The 20,260-nt window shown below is 38.0% G+C and overlaps 1 protein-coding gene across 2 annotated transcripts in view; it reads right to left on the bottom strand.

The window, feature by feature from the left end:
* si:dkey-192l18.9 (F-box/LRR-repeat protein 7) overlaps window positions 1-20,260 on the bottom strand; it is a 33,956-nt gene that overhangs the window by 5,633 nt on the left and 8,063 nt on the right. For both annotated transcript variants that reach the window (XM_043225745.1, XM_043225746.1), the window contains one exon: window positions 585-1,178. In XM_043225745.1, the coding sequence (XP_043081680.1) occupies window positions 585-1,178 (594 nt within the window). The remainder of the gene's footprint in view (window positions 1-584; window positions 1,179-20,260) is intronic.

The following is a 20,260-nucleotide window of genomic DNA, read 5'->3' as shown; positions in this document are numbered from 1 at the left end:
ATTTATTACAAATATTTTTTTTCTCCAATTCTCATTACCGTAATGTTAATTAAGTCCTTTTCAAAACCATAGTTATTTAGTGATTTAGTGCACTTACATTACATATAATAAAAATCATATATAATGGATAATGATTTCAGCCTATGTTCCCCAGTCTTTGTTTTCGTGGACTCTTATTTTGAAGTGTTTGTTCCCCATTGTTCCTGTGTTTGCCCACCTCGTTAGTTTAAAATGCATTCAGTTCCTGCTCAATCTGCGTTTAGCACTCTCCTAGTTCAGGGTTTTATCTTTTTGTCAGGGTAGTGTTTAGTGTTTCTCCCTCTTCTAGAGCTAATACTCTGTGTAAGCCATTGCCAGTTTGTTCATAGTTTGTCGTTTGTTGGATCCTCCCATGCTCTGATCTCCGCCTGGATCGTGGATTTACAAAAGACTAAACTAATATTTATACTTGTACAACGACAATATAGGGGTTCGATTCAGCGGGATCGGGAAAGGTCTGCAAGCCAGGACTCTCAGGTCCTCAAATAGGCTTCATTTTCTACCTCTTTTCAATGATCTATTCTTTGATCACGTGTTCGTATTACCTGATACGTCTAGATGTTCCAGGTTAGGACACTGGGAGACCACGTCAAACACTGCTTCGTTGGACACGTTATAGCAGCCTGCGACCTCCAAACGCCGCAGTTCCGGGCAGCTCTGAGCGACCACACGCAGCCCTCGGTCCGACAGCCTCCGGCAGCCGCTGACCACCAGCCTCTCCAGGGTCAGACAGACGTTAGGAGTGTCCTGACACAAGCGATGGGTGAGCACCTTGAGGGCCCGGTCGGCGCTCAGCAGCTCTCCGGTCAGACGGACGCTGCTCCAGAGCCGCGGGTCCCAGGCCAGGTTATACCAGCGCCGGCTCACCCGAGCGCAGCGGCACAGCTGAGGGGTGCACAGGTAGGACAGCACCTGGAGTAAGACGGGATCGGGCAGGCTGTCGATGAGGGCGGTCGGAGGGACTCTGGAGGGCCGTGAGCGAGAGCCTGGAGGAGGGTGAACCAGAGCCACTGTTTCACCGGTGACGGTAAAAACCGGGGAAGACGTTTCATTGCCGTTTGGGACCGTTTGAGGAGGGTTTGACTTCAGGATGAGAGCGGGACTAGGAGTGCTAAGAGTCCTCATGCTCAGGTCCGAATCTGGAAGAAAAAGAACAATCACGTCTTTCGATCAGTTAAAATTCTTCTCGCCAAGATCCAAAATACAGCAAAAGCGGTAATGTTCTGAAATATTTTTACTATTTAATGTAACTGCTTTATATTTGAAAATATTGCACAATGTAATTTATTTCTGTGATTTCCAGCATCATTATATCATTTCAGTGTCACATGATCCTTCAGAAATCATTCTAATATACTGATTTGCTATTGTGGCTCAGTAACCTGTGCATGTGCTCTCGTTGCTTGTTTGCTAATTGTCTGCAGGTGAACCTCATCAAGGAAGTGTGCCGCTATAAAAGAGCAGTGTGAACTTCTCTCCTGCTCCAGACTTGAGTTCTGATTGTATCTTCAGTTGTTTGTGATGTGAAGTTCAACACCGTCGATCAGCTGATTGTTTAGTGACATCTACTTTAACTTTTTGTTAATGGTATTAAAAAGGCATCGTAACTTAGTTTGTTAAATGATAAATGGGAAGCTGTAGGAGGAGGGTGCCGTTTAATTTAGTTATGGTTAGTGAGGTATAACACCTTATACACTTACATTTAAAAGTGTGTGTGCTTTTATTTAGCAAGGATGGCTTAACTTGTTCAAAAGTAATGAAGACACTTATAAATTCGAATTCTAAAGAAAAAATTAATTGTGAAGGACTGTGTAAAGTAATGATGTTAAAACTGAACAGCTTTTGCTGTATTTTGGGTCAAATAAATGCATGCTTGGTGAGCAGGAGAGATTTCTTTAAAAACATTCAAAAACTTTTGATTGAGATTAAAATCTAAAGCAAAAAATCTAAAATTAAATGATGTTAGACTTGAGAAAAACTGCAGTATTCTCACATGAGAATGTTTATTGAATGCTGTCTTATATCCAAAATAAAGATTTGAATGAATGAAACTTACTATATAAAGGTACAAGAGAACCTGATTTTTGTTAGAAGAGAATCTGATAATGAATTAAATGTCTAGAAGCTCAAAGGATCTCAAATATGGAAGCCATCAGCTGGTTTGAGCACAAATGGTGTTAACGAAAGCGACGTTCTCGGGCTCTTTGTTCTCAAAACTCTTTCTGATATCTCGTTATTGGACGCTGATAAAAGTGTCAAGTTTATCTCAAATGCACTTGAAGTGCTTGCCACGCTTGAGTCTGCATTAATGGTGAAGCTTTCATTCTTCGCAGATGTTTGACTGATTTGGAAAAGATCAAGACGAAGTCAGGGTGGTACGGTAGATGGCTTAAGAGCTCTGTGCTGGATCTCATCACAACTGTAGGACTGTATTTTATTTTCAATCTGACAGCTCCAAATATTGGGCTATAAAACAAGGCACTACCAAGTCATGGGTTCGACTCAGTGTACCATAATTGCTTTGTATAAAACTTCAGCAAAGATGTAATGTATCCCACAATGCACTGCACTCAACTTGTGACATACGACCCTCTCAAAACCAATTTTTTTCCTTTTTTTTTTTTCCTTGGATTCACAAGATTTTAGGGTGTTTTTAGAAGTTCATCTCGAGTCGAAATGACCAATCACTGAAGGAGTCTATGAACAAACAAGGTCATAATAAATGCATATTATGATAAAATTAACGTGTTTTTTGACCTTGCATGCATCTCAACCTGTTGTTGGGGACCAAAATATTATCCTTTCACAACCCACGATACGGGAACGTAAAGTTTATGCATACTGAGATGATACACGTCATTACATTTAAAGGGACAGTTCACCGAGAATTCTCTCTTTCTTTAAACACAAAAGAAGGTGTTTTGAAGAATGATGGTAACTAATGGGTTGACGGTAGCCATTGACATCCATAGTATTTATTTTCCATATTATAGAACTCAGCTGGGCTTGGTTATCAATGTTGTTCAAAATATCTTCTTTTACACTCCACTACATCCATTTTCATGGAGAAAATCTGGTCATTTCAACTGGAATTTATGCAATTGGGAAAGTGACTAATGCGTTTCACTAGTGTGACTGCACCATAATCCATCTACTTTGTTTTAAATTTATAGTTCACGCAATATTCCCCTTGATTCATTCATGCTATATGTAAATATAAATATAAATAAAATATGTTTATATAAAGTATAAATCACAAAAGGACAGTTTAATGCAGTTATGCAACTAAAGTCTCGCCACTGACTTACGATTGATCACAATCTTTTCCACTTGGGTCAGTGTGGGGCCGGGCGGTTTTACTGTGTATAGATTTCCGTTTGGGAAACTGGCTCACAAGCCAGTCATAAACTGAAAGATAATGAGGAGAAATATTAAGGGGGGAAAACGTTTATATTAAGCTCTTGTCTTCCCTTGCTCTCTATTTCACGTCCGTGTCAAGCCTCCTCCACAAAAATGAGCACAAAGGATGAGAGAATGGGAGCAAAACATTTCCAAAGGCTGTCTTTAGGATTCATGGATCCCCGTCCCTAAACTCTCGATTAATAGCTCTGTGCTAAGCTTCAGGACGGTCCTTCTGAGGAAGTGAGGGTTTATGTGAAGTGATGCTTTTTCTACAGGAAATTTTCTTTAGGAAGGAACTTCGGTGGCTCAGATCCCTCTGACATGATGGATTAGTCGAAGCAGAATTTTCCTCTGCAAGCCATTTTTTGCACGATTGCATTCACGAACGCTACATTAACAGTCTTCGCTGTCTATTTTTTATTCCAGAAGAAGCACTGCAAGAATAATTTAATATACGTTATATAGGCAAAAGTATGTGGACGATGCATTTCTAATTTACGGACTTGGCTTCTTCAGCTGCATGCACCAACAGGGGATGCATCAAGGGATCAGAACAAAACTATCACAGGAAGAAAGAAACCAGGTAACAAGTACCATGAAAAAACATGAGAGCAGCGTCCTCAACTCCCTCATTTAAAGAATCGTGTTTATTTAATGAGGCTTAGTTCTCCTTTGTGGTATTAATATTGTATAAAAGAAAGTATATTTTGCTTTAATTATGCCCTGCAATTCAGCTTACATTGCATTTTGTAATACTTTATATTAATAACTATTCATCGTTACACCTTTAGAAAGTATATTTCAACCAATTTCAGATGCAAAAAGGCATCTGCAAAAATTATAATGCATTTCAACTGTGGTTATAGTTATTTATGAAATGCCTGCATTATGATATTATTTATAATGCGTTATACATGAAGTGTTTAATTAAACTAAAACTCAGACATTTAAAGCACAGTAATCACACAAAAGGTGTATTAAGCAATGTGCGTGTATGTATGTATGTATGTATGTATGTATGTATGTGTATATATAACTGCATTATGCATTTTAATGTTATTGCATTCTAATGAATATTTAATTAATAGATCCAGGGTAGGGGGTGTCATGCCATTGATCCATAAGTGCTTCCACAAAGACAAACACCATTCAGACATTCAAGAAACATTCTCTTTTTTTACCTATTTTTATCATTTGAAGAACATTCTTTGACCACAAGGTACCTTTTGCGAAACTGAAAGGTTCTTCAGATGTTTAGACATAATTTAGACATTATAAGGTGCCTAAATTAAATAATTTTTAAGAGTGTACAGTATATTGGTTATTTAAGGGCATATCATTGACTTTGGTTCAGCGAATCAGATGCCATGAGTTCTAATAAAAGTCAGTACCAAGGGCTGGTCTTCAGATGAATTACATTACGGCTTTAATTGGCTCTGAATGCTTGTGCTCCAGACAGTGAGACCGTGGTCATCCACATGACTGTCATCCCCCAGTGATTTACAGCATGTTCAGGGACAGACGGACTCCTTCCCTTCTTCTTCATGTGAGAATGAATGACACGCAAAGCCCTCTGCTTTTTGCGCGTGTGCATGGTTTTGCAAGTGCAGTAAGTCGAGGAGATTTGTATTCCAGACTTGACCTGAGATCAGTTTGACTCACGGCCAGGTCATGATGACATACACAGACTCTCACTCTCGAGGGAGCTAAATGTCTTTGGCCTGACAGAAGACAGCTCCACGAAAGCCCTCCAGACCCTCGCAGAGACACACACACTCAGCCGGGGCCACGTTCTAATCCAAGACAAATAAAAACAAACTGGGTTCAAATCACAGAATCAATCCACTACGCCTCGTCCAGTTCAAAGTGTACGACGAGGACACAGTAACATAGTATGCAGATGTAACGCTTCCTGTTTCTATTTTCTAGTGTTTTCTGCACACAAACACAGTATGATTGACTTCCGGTCTATTTCACCCCTAAATGCCACGTCGAAAGCAAAACTATTTTTGTTCACTTTGTCATATAACTTTGCCTGGCCAAATAGGAGTTTCGTGGTCAAAATAAGTCTGTGACAACGTCACATTTTTTTATTATACGAGTACTGGATCCAAAATAATTCATGTCATCTGTATTTTTTTTAAAATACATTAACTGATGCTCAAGAAAGCAACACAATGCATTAAGAACCAGAGGGTGTAAACTTTTGAACAGGATGACGATGTTTAAAGACCGTATTTTTTCATTTAGTACTGCACTTAAGAAGCTACATAAATAATAAGACTAAAAAAGAGAAATTTACCCTAATCGTACAATTCAAAATGTTTATGATATTTGTTATGTATGAGTCCCACAATCGTCCTCCATGTGGAAAGATGGACATCAAAATCATACGGTCAATGTTTGAAAGGGTTTAAATGTTCAGAAAATGTTGGAAAAGCTGGAGGATTTGTCTGAAGAACAGCAGGTTGTTGAGCTGCTCAGGACCAACAACAATGTCATGGATCATCCAGGAAGCAATACACATTAATAAGATTCAAGGGTATGTAAACTTTTGAATGGGGTCGTTTTTAAAAATGTTGTTATTACTTTGTCTTGCGGAGAATGTCTAAGCATCTGTTATGTTCTTGTTCTTATTCAGGGCATTTGAGCAATGACGGTATTTACAAGACATTTTCCTTTCTACTTTCAGATCAGAATCATGGAGGTCGGACATCAATTACATCAAAGATCAGTGGTTTCTGCTGACCATAGAAAGACGATACAGACCTAAGCTGACTACAGCACCTCCTGTGGCACATACTGAGAATGCAGCACACACTTTACCCTAAAAGCCCTAATATAGCATCGGTTTTAACATCATAATCTCTTCCAGTGTCTCATCTATTAGTTCATATTAGCATGTTTCTTTTGGAAAGTCAGAATAAATGGAGACTGCAACAGCTGGCACAATGATGCTGATGCATTCGTTTCTTATGATTGTTATTCCAGGACGTCTGTGACGACTGTGGTATTTGTGGAACGGCTCCCACTTTTGCTCTATAAATACACTCCGGCCGAGCTGTTCGCATAATATCAATATATTAAACCAGGGCCTGTTTTGATTGTGCAACTGCTGGCTGTCCAACAGCACTAAAAATCCACTGCAGGACAAGTTGACAGACCAAGTAAACAAATTTTACAGAAGGGGCTCTGAATTACTCCTCCTGTGACCTTCGGTGCAACCGGCAGAGGCTCACAGATTCAATCAGCTTCAGGCTTAAAGAGGAAAACACCGTGGAAGATTAAGGATTGGAGAACGGCACCGAGGGAATTCGCCGCTAGATCCCCTGCTTTGCTCTGCAACCCAACCGGCGGTTCTGGGTGGTCCATTCTTATTGCGGTTCATAGCGTGCAATACAGTCGGCATGGATGGATTTGGTGCACGCAGCTGGAGCGAGTCCCAGGAGGTTTGGTTCCCGCTGTGGTGTAATGGGTCATTACCAAACTGCCCATCAAATATCCCAACCACTCGATTGCATCTCTAATGCATTGCGCTGGCTTTCATACTTGGGATTCCTGTACAAAAAACATGATGATGACCATCGGTCCCACAAGCCCAATGTGTTTATTCAAGCACTCCATAAATAATGGAGCAGACTTTGGCTAGAATCCAGTGTTTATGGATGTGTCCTTTGTTTAGGCAGTGTATTGACCTCAAGCTTATTCGGGATGACCGTGGAGAGCTGACGCTGAATGAACCGCTCTCTTGTAAACGTGCGTAAGACATAATGCACAGCGTTCCGGTGCTTTTACGCTGTGGGTCATTTAGGCAATTCAGCAAAGTTCTTTATATATGCTTGAAAGTTTACTCGACTATTTGAAATGACCTATATTTAGAAAGAACTCCATATGAAATACATTCTTGAGAAAAAAGGTACCTCATTTACTTATATTGGCACCTTTTGAACAGACTTTGCAACTTTTTAAGTGTCTGTTTACAGTATTATTTTGGTTCTATTTTACGCAACTATATAATTTGATATTGTTTAATTTTTATATTTCCAGTATTAATTACAATTTATTATAATTATAGTCATTTTTATTTTGTCATTTTATATATTTTTTAACATTTATATTTATCTTTGATTTTTATTTCAGTTTTACTTCAACATAAAGGCATTATTTATTTAGTTAGTTTAGGTTCATTTAACATTTATATTTATATTTAATTTAACATAAGCTTTATTTCAGTCAATAAAAAAAGTATTAAAATGCTTAACATGCAAATTGGGCGATATACAGTGTTTTATTAGTTTATTAACAAAATTCAAATAAACCAAATGTTATTATTGTATTAATAATTACTAATACAAGCTATAATAATTTGGTGTGTATATATTACTCCAGAATACTGAATATATTTGAATGGAAAACAGTAATAAACAGACAGTTTAACTAAATATTTTGACATAAAACGCAGCCCAGAGACTTCAAGACAATTATTTCACTAGAATGAATCATTAATTTTAATGCTTCAGATGAGAGAAAGGACTATTATGGAGACAAAACAGCAATAAACGATACATTTCACTAAATATTTTGCCATAAAAATAAGAACTAAAGTGCAGTGCAGAGACTTTTGCATATGCATTCGTTCATTTACATGAATCATCTAAAAGAACCGATTTGCTAGAATGAATCGATACTTCACACAGTATGAACAAGAGTGAACTGCTTAGATTAATAGCATACTAGTGCATTTCAATCAATCAATCAATCAATCATTTTTATTTATATAGCGTTTTTAACAACACAGGTTGCATCAAAGCACTGAACAGTATAATGTAGAAGAATACAATGACAGGGATGTATAATGAAGAGAGTGACCAATTTCTTATTAAATGCATTTAACTCTAGGACACTCAGAAATGAATAGTTTTTCAACATTTATTACAGTTCTTAATGAATACAAGCCTCTTAAAACTAGATCCACTGCTAGCCGGTGAGAGCAAATAAGCAGTTAATACGCTGTGATTACATGTGTCACTGATCAAAGGAATGCTCCGTATAAAGCCAAGCAGCGTCCATTTTTCCAAATGAATTTCAATTGAATTGCGGCTGGCCTCACATTCTTTCTCCTGTTTGATCCAAAGCCTAGAGGCCAGAAACTAAGATCAACTTTACTCGCAGTGTTGGATTTGGAATCGTAATCAAAGCCGGACTATCTGTTCGATTCCAATTGCAAACCGTAGACTAAACTTAGAACTAAAACAAATACACACACGCTAGACAAAACACAGAGGAGCAGCCAAAACCATTCAGACAAAACAGCTTTCGGGCCTGGAAAAAGTGTTGTATATTTAGTGCCGTTAAACATTATAGGAAGTAACCTGGTACAATGCTATCTGCCTATAAACCGTTCATCTGTGGGCCAGTTTTCGGAAGCACGTATGATGTTTCATACTTGGCCCGTTTCTCCGCTTTTTCCGAGCTGTTTTTGAATGTATAATTAGCCTTGTATCTCTTCCAGCTGACTGGCCTTGATGTGAACTGCCAAAGTCTGCATATGGTGGAGGAATCCACAGGCATGAGATATCAGAGAAACAGGTTAACCATCTGCTCTTCAACTTGGACAAAGCAAAGCTCGCGCATTTCAAGTGGGAAACCACAGCGAGGCCTTTTGGATGAAGATATTCCCCAGTGATGGACAAAACAGGGCCGATCAAAACGTTCAAAGAAGCCGAGGTGATCATTCATTAGCTAATCATTGGACGCACTGCAGTGTGCTTTCAGTGCTGAAGATAATGAACATCGTTGCACTTGAACATTCATGAGCTACATGTCAATTTGATCTGGAAAGGATTTTCTGTTCCACAAAAATGCTATTTAATGTTTTACACATTGTTTTGCACATTGGACTACAGCTTACTTACTTCATACAGAGCACAATGCCGTTTTTGTACTTTTTGTATGGATTTCCTCCACCCTATAACACCAGCCAAATGACCTCTCATTACGCAATTTTACTACCAAATTTGTACAGCTTTTGAGTTTTTGAAACCGATTAATTGGACCTTGGTATTTGAGTGAACATTACCAAAATTATCTACGGTATTTTTCGCTTAAAAACTGAAGTGTTTATTAGATTAGATAGATGATGATGATAATCATAAAGCTCTGATAAATGAGGCCTATGTTCAGCCTGCTCCAAAAAGAAGCACAAAACCTATGCTAACGGAAAGAGTTGATTTTTTTTTTTTAAAGTATGAATACAATATATGACAATAATAGCATAACAAGAGATTTACAAGCATTTTGTAAAACAACCAGTATTTTTTTGATTAATTCTTATATAATAGATGGCAGATTTAGAAAGAAGTCAATTTCAAAAATGGTAAGAAACCTTAAGTCTTTAGTGTTCTTTTTTCAAATTTGAAACAATAATAAATGAATGCGTGAATAAATTGCACTCTTTCAAACGTTCATGCAAATTCATAGAATTTATCTTAAGAAACAAATTAGCTTCTTTCCCAAGACGATTTCTGTAAATCAAGCTCCTAATCTCTAGACAAGACATCTATTGATTTTTTTCAAGCCTTTTTATTGTCCTCCAGGCGAAAACTACTAGTCTGACTGCTTAGAAAAGCAACCCAAAGACTTCTCCTATCAATCTTGTCAGTACCACAAACATTGTGGGCAGATTAAGTTAAGGTTTACTACCTAAGGTTAGGGTTCATAACAAACCTCTAACCTTAATGTGACCAATAATAATAGTGATTCTAGCCTTCGCAAACAGCACTAAATACACTCTCTGTGAAACTTATCACCTGCACCCACTGTGAGGAAACACAGAACGCAGAGCTGAATGATAGAGCAGGGAATAGAACAAGTCAGTGGTGATTATTAAAAAATGCAGATGATGAAGGAGAGAGAGTGGGGGAGGTTAAATTTGGCTCTACAAAACTAATTTTCCCAAGGTCCAGGCAGCAGTAAAATATCTGTTAAGTTATTCTTCAGGGAGTCTGGTGATGAGTTAAAGCTCTGGAGCCAAGATGACTCAAGTGTGTGAAGGGCAGCCGGTGTTTCACTGCCAGTAGCTTAATACACACGATCCACATCAGCAGCGCTTTTCTGATGAGTTCCTTTCCATCAGATCTTTCCACATGTGCGGTGCTGCCAAATGAAAGCTGTTGGTAGAGTGTGAGAAACACTCTACCATTCTGTATTCAATTGACATTGGCGAAGACGCAGTGCTTATTCAAAATGAGGGAAGTACATTGTCTGGGACATAAATGGTAGGTGTAGCACTGATTTAAAATCGTTTCTACAGTAAATGAACTCATTAACGGAATATTCCCGGGTTCAGCATAAGTTAAACCTTATAGCATTTCTGGCAAAATGTTGATTACCAACACAACACAAAACCAACACAAAAACATTGCTTACTCTGCTTTGAGCTGAATCTTGTTTTACATCATCGCCGCCTAAAATCTACAACTCAAAATCACTGTATTAATTATAATTTACTGCTTTACAGGTCGAGTATGTTTAAAGTAAGTGCTCAAGTTGCGTTAGTCAAAAAAGCTGATTCCGGCCAGGACGTATCCTGCTTGAATACAGTCTCACGTAACATCTTACTAAACAGGCTAGCCTCCTTAGGAATCACAGCTACCTGTCTGTCCTGGATTAGATCGTATCTCTCTGGACGCACTCAGTTCTCAGTTTGTTTGCAACTCAAGAATGTTTCATCTGAATCACCAAACCTTCCCGCAGGTGTTCCCCAGGGTTCAGTCTTGGGCCCTCTGCTGTTTATTGTTTTGTTTTGTTTTTTTACTGCCTCTAGGACAAATATTTAGTAAATTTACCATCCATTTGATTGTTATGCAGATGGAACCCAACTTTATATGTCGACTTGAAATTAATTCTTGAAAACCAATTCTTTTTGGAGCATACAGGTAAAATTTGGCAAAATCTTATCTGTGTCCGTTGATCAGTTGATTATAGTTTCTTCTTCATTACAGGAAAAAATGTGGGTGACACCCTTGATAGTAAATAATCTTTTTAAACTCCCATTAATAAAAAGATATAATCCGCCTCTGTCCTTTTTTAACAACAACAACTACTTCCTACGTAAGCTGCAGTTGGTACAGAATTCAGGTGCACAAATTATTACTAGATCCCCACTTGTAGGGCATATTTCACCCGTTCACCATCTACAAAGAATGGTCAAATATCATTATCAACTTCAATATATTTCTTCTTACCTATAAAGCTCTCAATAATCTTGCTCCTTCTTATCTCTCTGATCTTCTTCAAATTTACACTCCTGCACATACTTTGAGCTCCTCATCATCAGCCGTGTATTAACCTAAGCATCTTAAAACTCATTTATTGAAATAAGCTTTCTATTGATGGCAGTTATTTGGGTTAAGTGTATGACTTTTAATTTATTTTACTGTTTTAGTGTTTAATTTAAATGAAGCTGCATTTTCACTGGTAACAACAATTGTACCTCATTGTAATAATTGTACATTTGAAGGCATTCTGTTTCTGGTCATCAATCCAGGATTTCCAGGTCTTTCTACCAAGTGGGATTTTTCTGTTAATTATGTCGTACACCTTGCCAAATGTAATTATTTAGAGAAGAAATAGCACACCTCCTCATCACAAATTGCATGATTTGAGGACTTTAATGAGTATGAGCTAATAATTGGATGTCGAGACAAAAACACAGAAAAGCAGTTGTCCACCGCCAAGGTCTTCAATGAAGGCTTCACTGAAACACAGTCAACATCTTTATAATCTCAACAGAGAAGACTCCAGAGGGAAATGGGTCTTTACTGGGCACGTGCAAGCAGAGCTTGTCCTCCTTCTGGAGAGTTCACCGAAAAAAAGAAAAACAAAAATACCCAAAGGACCTCCTCCAAGGCCTACACAATCTGCTGCAAGGACATTCGATCCGTCCCATTCTCCTCTCCACAGCTCATAGATCTTTACACGGAGCAGTAATGTTAGGGCAAAAGCAACACTACCGCCAAACTATTGTGTTTTACATCCCTCCCAAGAAATATTTCACCAGTCAAGTCCCAGTCCAGCAGATCTGGACCGTTTTACACCTAATCACTGACTTAACACCTCAAACTCCATCCGATTTCCATCATGTCACTGCAGTATCGTTTAGCACCTTGAAATACAGGCTATCAAAAGTTCGAGCACCATGCCTGGAATATCAAAGATTGAAACTCAATGACATCGACCCGACATGTGTACAGCAGACACAGTAAAACGCTTGCAGATCGCACAAATCACGGACAAACAGTCATAATGGGTTGCAAGATGTTCTGGGAAGGCCCCCTGCACTATATAGTTATGACAAGAAGCAAACTGTGGCAACTGCTGTAATGTGGTCATGGACATCTGGAGGGCTGACTGACTAAGCCCTCTGATTTGGAAAGAGAGGGATTGATGAGGTAATGCTATGCTGTCCAGATTCAGTCCGTAGATTCGGGTTTAACCAGAGAGAAAGCCACGCTCCAACATTCCATGAACTATTATCCCCAAGCACGTCGTAAAAATTTGTTGTTTAGGAACCTCGCAGTTGAAATTGCGTTCCTCTATGCAGAGGTGTTGAATCATACGTTGTGAAAGGGTTAGGCCCTGAAGTTGGCTCCGTCAAAACCCAGCTCCTGCTCGTGTGACGGTTCAGTCAGAGGGTAAGTTGTTACATATTTTCACAGTTGTGTTTTTAATGATTGAGAAGTTCATACCAACAGGGTGCCTCCTTTGAAGAGCCCAAACACAACTCTTTACTCGACTGAGACGGGTCTAGGTGAAACGGAGAACATAAGATTTGATTCTTGACTGAACCAGGTGCAAACTGAACCAGAGCCAAAACCACAACTTTGACTGAATGAAGCATTTACTTTTCACTGCCAAGAGCATTCATAATACAAACTTGACAGCTGACAGCTGCCTGGAGATTGGTTCGCTTAAAAATGAACGTTCCGTCATCATTTACTTGTTCCAAACCTGCATGACTTTTTTACTTCTGTAGAACATGTCTCAGTGTTTTTATTCACACAGTGGAAGTCAGAGGGTTTTCGATGCTATGAAGTTTCTTAAAATATCTTCCCTTGTGTTCTACAGAAGAAAGCAAGACATACAGGTCTGGAACAACACAAGGGTGTGCATCCTTTTAAGTTTGAAATTGCTTGGTGCAATAAAGCATGGAAACACCCAATAACATGTTATTAAGCGATTAGGATTACCCTCTGCAAAGGTCAGCATTGCCCTAGGAAATAAAAAGTGAGTGAGCGCAAACCAGGACCATTTTCCTAAAGAAAATGATCCTGTCAGAAGAATTACATTAAAAGAGATCTGTCTGTTCAATCTGTATCGTCTTAATGAGCTTTTTTGAGGCTTTATGCACTTGCAGTAAAGCAAATTTACATTTTCTGACGCTTCATTGTGAATGAGAAACTTTTCGGAAAACACTAGCAAGCGATTTAAAACAGAAACAGCATTATCAAACGTTTCCAGATTAATGTAGACATAGGTGGAGAAACTGAATCTGCAACACCTGTAGTCCATCAGAAGAAAATTAAGAGGAATACAAAAAAGGTGCTTATACTGTGGTATGCTAAGCTCATATTTCTTTATAGTATAGTAGATATTCAGTGACAGATATTATTTGAAAGACTCTTAAAAGTGCAAAGGTGTACTGCCTTTCATTTCGTTGCTCAGGATAGTCGCTAGTCAACTTTTTGTGTGTGTGTGTGTGTGTGTGTGTCAGATTAATTACCCACATGGAAAGCTCATTTATCCTTGCACATGAACACATTTAATTTAAAATACATACACAGTATACAAAAAAAGCCATAATTGAGTGGTCTTTCACTGTCTTGTGTAAACATGACTGAAACCTCAATATCTGTTTTCCATCAACTTCAGCAGGCATGTTTGTAGAATTTATGACGTCGGATTTTTCAGGGTCCGTTCGACAGCTCTTAAGAATGTACACATAGAAACTGTTCCACAAAAAAAGGCAAAGAGAGTACAAATATAGCAGCGTGTGCTGTATTTATAGATAACATCAAAAAGAGCATGATTTAATATATGGTATGACTGTTGTTCTCTATACAAACAGATCAAATGTATATAATGACATAGCAAAAAGTATGTGGTTAAAAATTCAGCAACTTTCTCTGTAATGAGTCATTGAATAATTCACTTGATTTGATCGTGCATTAAAACCCATTCCGTTGATGGAGAGAGATAATTATCGTGTCCAAAATTGTAAGTTACTCAACATTAACTTCTAGTTTTTCGAACTGCTATATTAAATGACATTTGCAATAATGCTGGTCCGCTGCAAACATAACAAGTGCATACTTTTTTATCAAAATTCTGTCTGGGTGAAGAAAATTGTGCAGTTTTTGAAGAAATGGAGCATTTAAAATATAAGCAATAAACCCTCAGAAGGTAGATTCAAAAATCGTTTGCATCATAGAAAGCTGTAGCCAGTTCCCCATGAAATATGAAGGAAATGTCACAAAGAAATGGATATACCAAACAGCATCTGCATAAACCACACAGTCTTGCACGCCAAGTTAAAGTTACAACATTTGACTGTGGTATTGTACCATTTAATCCACAGCTAAATAAATCTGCCGTACTCTCCCACATATCTCTTCATGCAATAGGCTGAAAGTCTTTGGCAGCGCAGCCGGTCTGAATCGGGGGAAATTGATTAATAGGTTTTACTCGGGCTGAACTGTCCAATCTTCTGTTATTTAGTGCTGGCCATCAGTAATCAGTGCTGTCACTTGGCTTCACTTAAAACCCCATTACTCCTCAGCGCAGGTCTCTGAAGCCCAGTATAACAAATTTCCACTCATGCTTCTATTATCTGCACAAGAGAAGATTGACAATGACACCTCGCACATTGTGCAATTCTGTATGATGAGAAAAATATGAAGAGGGAATGTTAGTAATCTAGAAGTTCGCAAGCTTGAGACAGACTGCACTGCAGACCTCGGACTGTTTAACTTCACCTCCGTTGACCTCGCAGCATGGTCAGAGAGATAGAAACACGAGTCCACATACTGTATCGCTTCTGCAGAAGCGGCACAGGAGGAGGGTGCTTCTGGGAATTCTTCCATGCGTCTGTCCGAGGAAGAGAAAGTCCATCTATTTGAGATAAACTTGTTCTAAGGAAATTCCCAAATATGGAAGGGTTTACACTTTACTGCCCGTGTGTGACAGAGATTTGAATCTCTTTGAATGATCAATAGAGTAACAAACGAAAACAATCGTATTGGAAATGCATTGGACCACTCAATATAGACAGCTTCAACTGCAACATAATCAACAAACCTTCCTGCGCTTGCCCACTTCCGTTAGACGTCCAAATAGAATCAGTAACAACAGCTTGAGTCCCTCTTGAGTAGATTCTTTTTGATAGCAAGCAAAATACGTTGCATCGTACGTAAATCAGACGCATTAATTAAAAATGCTAATTTATTCTCTGCCAGCAGGAGGTGCTTTAAAGCGGGAGAAACAGTTTATCGTTTGAACATAAAGCAACAAACGCTACTTTATCAGGCACATAACCATGCAAGACGTTGCAAGACATTTTCTTTAGAAATGCGGTGATGAATCGTTTTGATTTTTGCATGTATATCGTTTTGATATTGTGGTTGGTCGCCACAAATATAAAGACATGTACAACAACCTGAGCCCAATGTATTTGAAATACATTTGATTTTTATGCTACAACTACTAGTACACTTAAAGTCTTTCGTAAAATACCGCTGTTATTCAAATATCATACAATCCTCACCAATAGTAACATCAAAACATGTTTTAGATTTACTATCATATAAATATGTTAATGGATTCGAACTATACTTGGTATGGTATTATTTTTAGTACCTCACTCTTGGCGTGTGAAAATCTGACAACATCTTACTCTCCTTTTGTTACATTATCAATAAAAGGATCTTTTTGTGTTTTTTTTTAAGGACTAGCAGTAGCTTATTTATCCATTAGCACTGTGACTGAGCCAAATTTCCGATAAACGGTCCAGCTCGACAAGGGAGGAAATTTTCAATTCTGAAATTTACAGTATGTTTGCACAGTACATTAAGTCTCTAAAAAGAAAACTTCAATACGGCTCTTTGAAAGAGGCAGAAAAATACGTTTAATTCCTCTCTGAAGAAAACTGACCAAGTGGCACCACAAAGTGGGTTAATAATCCTCCTGCGCTAACAGCTCTGGTCTCATAATTTGTTATTCGTCCTTGAACAATCTGTAGTGAAACCACACCTCAAACACACGGAGAGCCAAAGAAAACTATCCAGGGACAACCGTTCCTAGGCCAGGCCTGAACTTATAGTGTATATTTTGAACCACATCCCAAATAAGGAATGTGGACTGGAGAGCTGTGAGCATTTTAACTACTTTAGCTAAGCACCTCGTGAAATCCTCTCTCATATCGACCATTTGTAAGCGGCTAAATTTAGCTATTCATAAGCTGAGAAATCTGTGTTGTATTTATCTCGAAAAATGCGGAGTCCTTTTAAGATGGCCTCCACTAGAAAATCGCCCCACTTTGAAATGTTTTCCATATAATGGGAAGATATTTGAGATGTTCCGTTGAGCATTATCTTTTGTAGGCTCAAAGAGGTTTTATTAGCGTCATGGTGTTCTTTGAAATAAACTCTCAAATATCCCCTGAAGTTCAGATGAGCGAGGGTGGTCTATCTACCGTTCCTCTTTCCAGCTGAACGACCAGATGCCTCGGAGATTGTGGAAAACAGATGAAGGCTGCAGGTGTTCGAAATGTGCGTTCGCTACCAAACCTGGACGGCGCTGGATCCGAGAAGTCTTTCAGAGGAGCGCTATCCTTTTTACATTCAACAAGGTCCAAAAAATGATGGACCTTGAGGCCTGAATTATATGAGTGATGGGAGGAAGGTTGGCAGAAGACATTCTCAGCATTTCAGGGGTTTGGTTTGGGCATTTTATGGTTTGGTTCGAGACTTTCCCACACTTCGGAAAGCCATTCAGCGCTCAATGATAAATAGAGAAGAAAGTGTTCCTGCTAAGAGCACAATGTGTTCCTTGTTAAGCTCAGCTGGGCATTATTATCCATTTGAGACATGAAATGATATTTGGTATAAATGCATATATTAATCCTTTTTTTTTAGTAGTAGTTCGAGTAGTTTAAAAGCTTAGATCGGGGTTGGCATACAATAAATGACCAGTATTGTTATTTTTTAACTTGGCTAAAAGATTTGTTTATAATTTTCACATTGTGATTCCTTAAAATGCTGTGTTAGCTACTCCACTTTATTGACTTTATTTTGCGTATTTGACTCTTGTGTGTTTATTTTAGACCCTGTAGTACCATGGGATCTTGTAAATATAATGCAATCATGGAATTTATATTTATTATGTTTTTAGCAGAAGCCATAAAAGCAAGTTCTGTCTCAATTAATGAAGACGGATGTTTTACAAAAATATGGTGAACTGCCTCCATAACATACACGTATTTGATTTCCCACTGTGCATAAGTTGGACATTTACAATGCCAAGACTTTGTCATTCATCCAGGCGTTTTGTGTGTTTGTGGCATATCCATTCTTGGAGAAAGCACACATCCTGACTGACAATATAAAATATCCTGACATTTCAGACACACTCGCATGTGTTTGTTATCCTGTGGGAAGCGCCGTCCCACACAAGTGGATTTCATCCTTCCCTGAAGGCATAAATATAGAGCGATTCAAGGTCTTTACGTTGTGCTCGAGTGTTTGTGTATATAGATTCACCAAAGACAACAGAAGACGCTTTACAATGAAAGCTCTAGGCTTTAACTGAAGAATGTTACTGCTAAATGAATTTGTTCTGTAATGCATATGCAGGATATTCATTTTCAAAATGATATCACCCTTCAGTCTTTGGAAGAGTTAATGTGAAATCAAAACTGAGCTTATTTTATGGTTAGTCATTAATCACATCAGTATAAAAACATAAAAAAATAAAGTGGTGCTGCCAAATGATTAATCGTAATTGATTGCATCCAGAATAACACACACACACACACACGTAGCATATATTTTGAAAATATTTACATGTGTGCATATAATTTATATCACATATGAATATATACACATACCTGTATCTATATCTATATATCTAGCACTAACACCCATCTTTTTACAACCCAGTCAAAGTTCCACCCTGTTTTTTAATCTCCTTGAATATTCTGTTTCACTCAGGTTATAAAAAATAAACGCATTGCGAACGCTGTTTCATGTTGACTTTAAACAGCGGCTAGTTCCTTAGCAACTACCTCAGCTCTCTTTCTGGCTCACTATCGGTTATAAAGGCCAGCGCCGTGTGCTTAACATTTCAACTTTTTTTATGCGATCACATTATTTCTTTGTTAAGTTTAGGAGACGAGACTTTCCAAGTTTTCCGCACAGCTTAGGCATCTAATCGTGGTTCTTAATATTGAGTTTAACCTCATTTTCATTTCCCTCATGTTTAAGCTACCCTGCTGAACCGCTCGAACTGGCAGCTTTACACGCACACCATGTCGCCCTCATTAATGCCGGGCGTTGCTTAGTGAAATGTTTGTTGATATTCATTATTCCACCTGTCTGAGCCAAGAAACTATGAAATACTACGACTACAACCGTAATCACGGGTCACACTCTATTAGCGCCTGGCTCACTCTTTTTCGCACACACACCAGACGCCCCATTTGGGGACGATATGGAGTTGGACCCGACTTCCCTGGCATGAAGCCCGAGCAGGGTGGGTACAACAGAGAAACAAGAACAGTGCCAGCCTAGAAAACCGCTTTCCAGGGAGCTGTGGCACGGCCCAACCACATACTGACTTTAAAACTAAATGTCAGATTTAAGCACGCATCACTATGAAAATAAGAACAGATTGATGTAAATTAGACTAAATGTCTAGTTGATGTATTGCAAACACACACACACACACACACACACACACACACACACACACTCCTGTACTCAAGAGGGCGATAGAGTTACTTTTAAATCTGTGTTTGCTGTTAAAACAGTGGGATGTTTTTAACTAGCTATTAACATGTCAATAATTTTATTAACTTTAAGTACTTATAAATATGTTAATAGTTTACCTAATTATACATAGCCTGTTTAACTAACTTTAACTAGCTACAACTATAAAGGCGGAATTAACTGTCATTTTGTTGAGAGCTGCACTTTAATCTTTAAACAAAATGGATTGCATTAACATTTTAAGTAGTTTCACTAGATATAAACATGTTGCAGTAATATAAAATATAATAATAATTATTATTATTATTATATAAAAACCTTTACTTGCTTTATAGTCTTGTTAAATGCTGAACTCATTTTACCAGCTATAAACTTAATTAGCTATAAACACATAATAAGTTTAATTAGCTATAAAAATAAAAACAGTTTAACTTAACTAGTTCTAAAAATGTTGAAGGTTTAACTAGCTACAAACAAAATATATACCATTTAACTATCTTTACAAACTTAAAGTGACAGGTTAACTAACTTTAGCTATGAACAGGTGAAAAGTTTAGATTTAAAGTTTTAAAGTTTAAATTTATTTCACTAGTTATGAATATGTTGACAGTTTAACTATACAAAATGTTGATAGCTTAATTAACTTTAACTAGCGCTACACAAAAAGACAGTTGAATTTAACTATCAACATTTTAGCTAATCTTTAGCTATAAATGTGTTGACAGTTGAAGTAACTATAACTAGCTATAGACGTCAAAGGCTTAAATAACTGTTAA

This window comes from Puntigrus tetrazona, chromosome 24, assembly GCF_018831695.1.
Source record: "Puntigrus tetrazona isolate hp1 chromosome 24, ASM1883169v1, whole genome shotgun sequence".
NCBI classification, from domain to species: domain Eukaryota; kingdom Metazoa; phylum Chordata; class Actinopteri; order Cypriniformes; family Cyprinidae; genus Puntigrus; species Puntigrus tetrazona.
This window is presented reverse-complemented; position numbering and strand designations above follow the sequence as displayed.